The 2021-nt window shown below is 43.6% G+C and overlaps 1 protein-coding gene across 1 annotated transcript in view; it reads right to left on the bottom strand.

Moving 5' to 3' along the window:
- Window positions 1–2021, bottom strand: part of TLN2 (talin 2) — a 294008-nt gene that overhangs the window by 197474 nt on the left and 94513 nt on the right. The window contains exon 4 of the mRNA XM_011967667.1: window positions 714–811. Coding sequence (XP_011823057.1) covers window positions 714–811 — 98 coding nt within the window. The remainder of the gene's footprint in view (window positions 1–713; window positions 812–2021) is intronic.

Genomic DNA, 2021 nt, shown 5'->3' with positions numbered 1-2021 from the left:
GGGGGATATTTTTAAGTAACTTGTTGACTACACTTCCTAAAACTAGAACTATGAACTTCCTAAAACTAAACTATTAATTTCTTATCCAAATTAATTGGCATCACCTATTTCACTCTGACTTTATGGACCACCCATCAATCTGATGGGTCCAGTTCATCCTACATACCAAAACCCGGTATCTTGGAGGTTAAGCTGACCAAAACGTTTAATATGTTTTCACTCATGACTTCTCCCTACTTCCATAACACAACCACTTTTGTTGTTGCTGTTACTACTACTGATCATTATTAAACTCACATCTCAAATTGAAGTTTCTTTTTCAGAAACAAAACACTAATATTCAGTCTCTAACTACCGTTAGGGTTACATTTCGTTTTCCCTCTCATCTGTTCTTACTTCCCATCACCAGGCATAGGAATATCTCTTCCATACTTATAGCAAGATGCCGTATCTTATCTCACAATTACCAAATCCAACAACGCCACGTAGAAACTACTTAAAGTACTAACCTCAAACTGCTTCAATCCTTCTATGGAATCTCAAGAATTTGGATATCTGGTATTTTCCATCACCACCTGAACAGCCCTTAGAGAGTACAATGCATCGAACTATTAATAAGATGCCCTTGAATCAAAATAGCGTAACCGTGTTGGCGTCTATGGAAGGCCCAGGGACAAAGGGATGAAGAAACAGCACTGGGATCGGCAGCATACCCCATTCCGCAACATGTAGTAATCCAGTGTTCTGCCCGCTTCCAGCCAGATCCCTTTCCTGGGGTCTTCATCCGAAAGAAACAGTCCATAGTCAGAAGCTGAAATATAGATGGGAAGAAAAACAGTAGGCAAAGTGGTGATGAAGCCATCGCTGACTTCCAGGCGCTGAGCCTGCTGACTCAGCAAGGATGTGGGTGTTCTCCTTCACCAGACAGAAATGTTTCGTTTTGACAACACCAGCAGCCGCCGGGACTGCAGCAGATCTGGAGGAGTAAGAGTTGAGTTGCAGAAGCAACGCCCACAACTAAGGTCTGTGTTTCCTAAAACCAGTGGGCTGTAGTTGTGTCTAAAATGTAGAAAAATTTAGAAGCAGTCCAAATTTCCTTCTAACTGAATTTGAGCTTGTTCTCTATCCCTTTCGATAAAAACCAGACCAACATCTCATGGAGAATGACAGGACAGCGGTGAAGAAACTAAGGAAGTGACCACCTAGGCCCAAGGCCACTCACGCAAAGGGAGACAAATGAAGCCTTTATGTCTCCAGTGACCCCTCCATCATCCCAACTGAGCAGTCTAAAAGAGGCACAGGAGTCCCTTGTGAGATAAGGCCTCTGACCCCGAACACCAACAAATTATGCAAAAGGTGCAAAATTAAATGTGGTGTTCCCTGCAGAAACCCCTGAATCTGACATAGGAAGTACGAAGGGGGCGGGGTGGCAGGAGAGGAGCAGTACCATTTCCTACCCCCAAAATTTCTTTCTTTCTTCTGAGACCCAGCTGAGGGTAAGAGCTCCTGCTGTTTCTTAGAAAAGCAACTTCAAAATCTTTAAAGGTTTATACCTTCACCAGCACTATATAGCAATCAAGCTCCCCATCCCCAACCAAAAAAAAAAAAAAAATCTGACAGAACAACAACAGAAAAAGGGAACAGAAAAGTAAAGGCACCAGAAATGACTAGACAACCAAATAGTAGAGGAAAGTTAGGGATGTAGCAAACCTTATTTCTAAGTAATCTAGAAACACTACTAATAACATAAATAATGTTTTAATAGCCAGGGGGCGCAGTTCCTCACGCCTGTAATCCTAGCAATTTGAGAGGCCAAGGCAGGTGGATCAGTTGGGCACAGGAGTTTGAGACAAGCCTGAGCAACACAGCGAGACCTCGTACCTATAAAAAATACAAAAATTAGCCGGGTGTGCTGGTGTGTGCACCTGCAGTCCCAGCTATTCAGGAGGCTGAGGCAAGAGGATCACCTGAGCCTGGAAGGTTGAGGCTGCAGTGAAGTGTGATGGGGCCACTGCACTCCA

Source organism: Mandrillus leucophaeus, unplaced genomic scaffold (assembly GCF_000951045.1).
Source record: "Mandrillus leucophaeus isolate KB7577 unplaced genomic scaffold, Mleu.le_1.0 Scaffold12, whole genome shotgun sequence".
Lineage (NCBI taxonomy): Eukaryota > Metazoa > Chordata > Mammalia > Primates > Cercopithecidae > Mandrillus > Mandrillus leucophaeus.
This window is presented reverse-complemented; position numbering and strand designations above follow the sequence as displayed.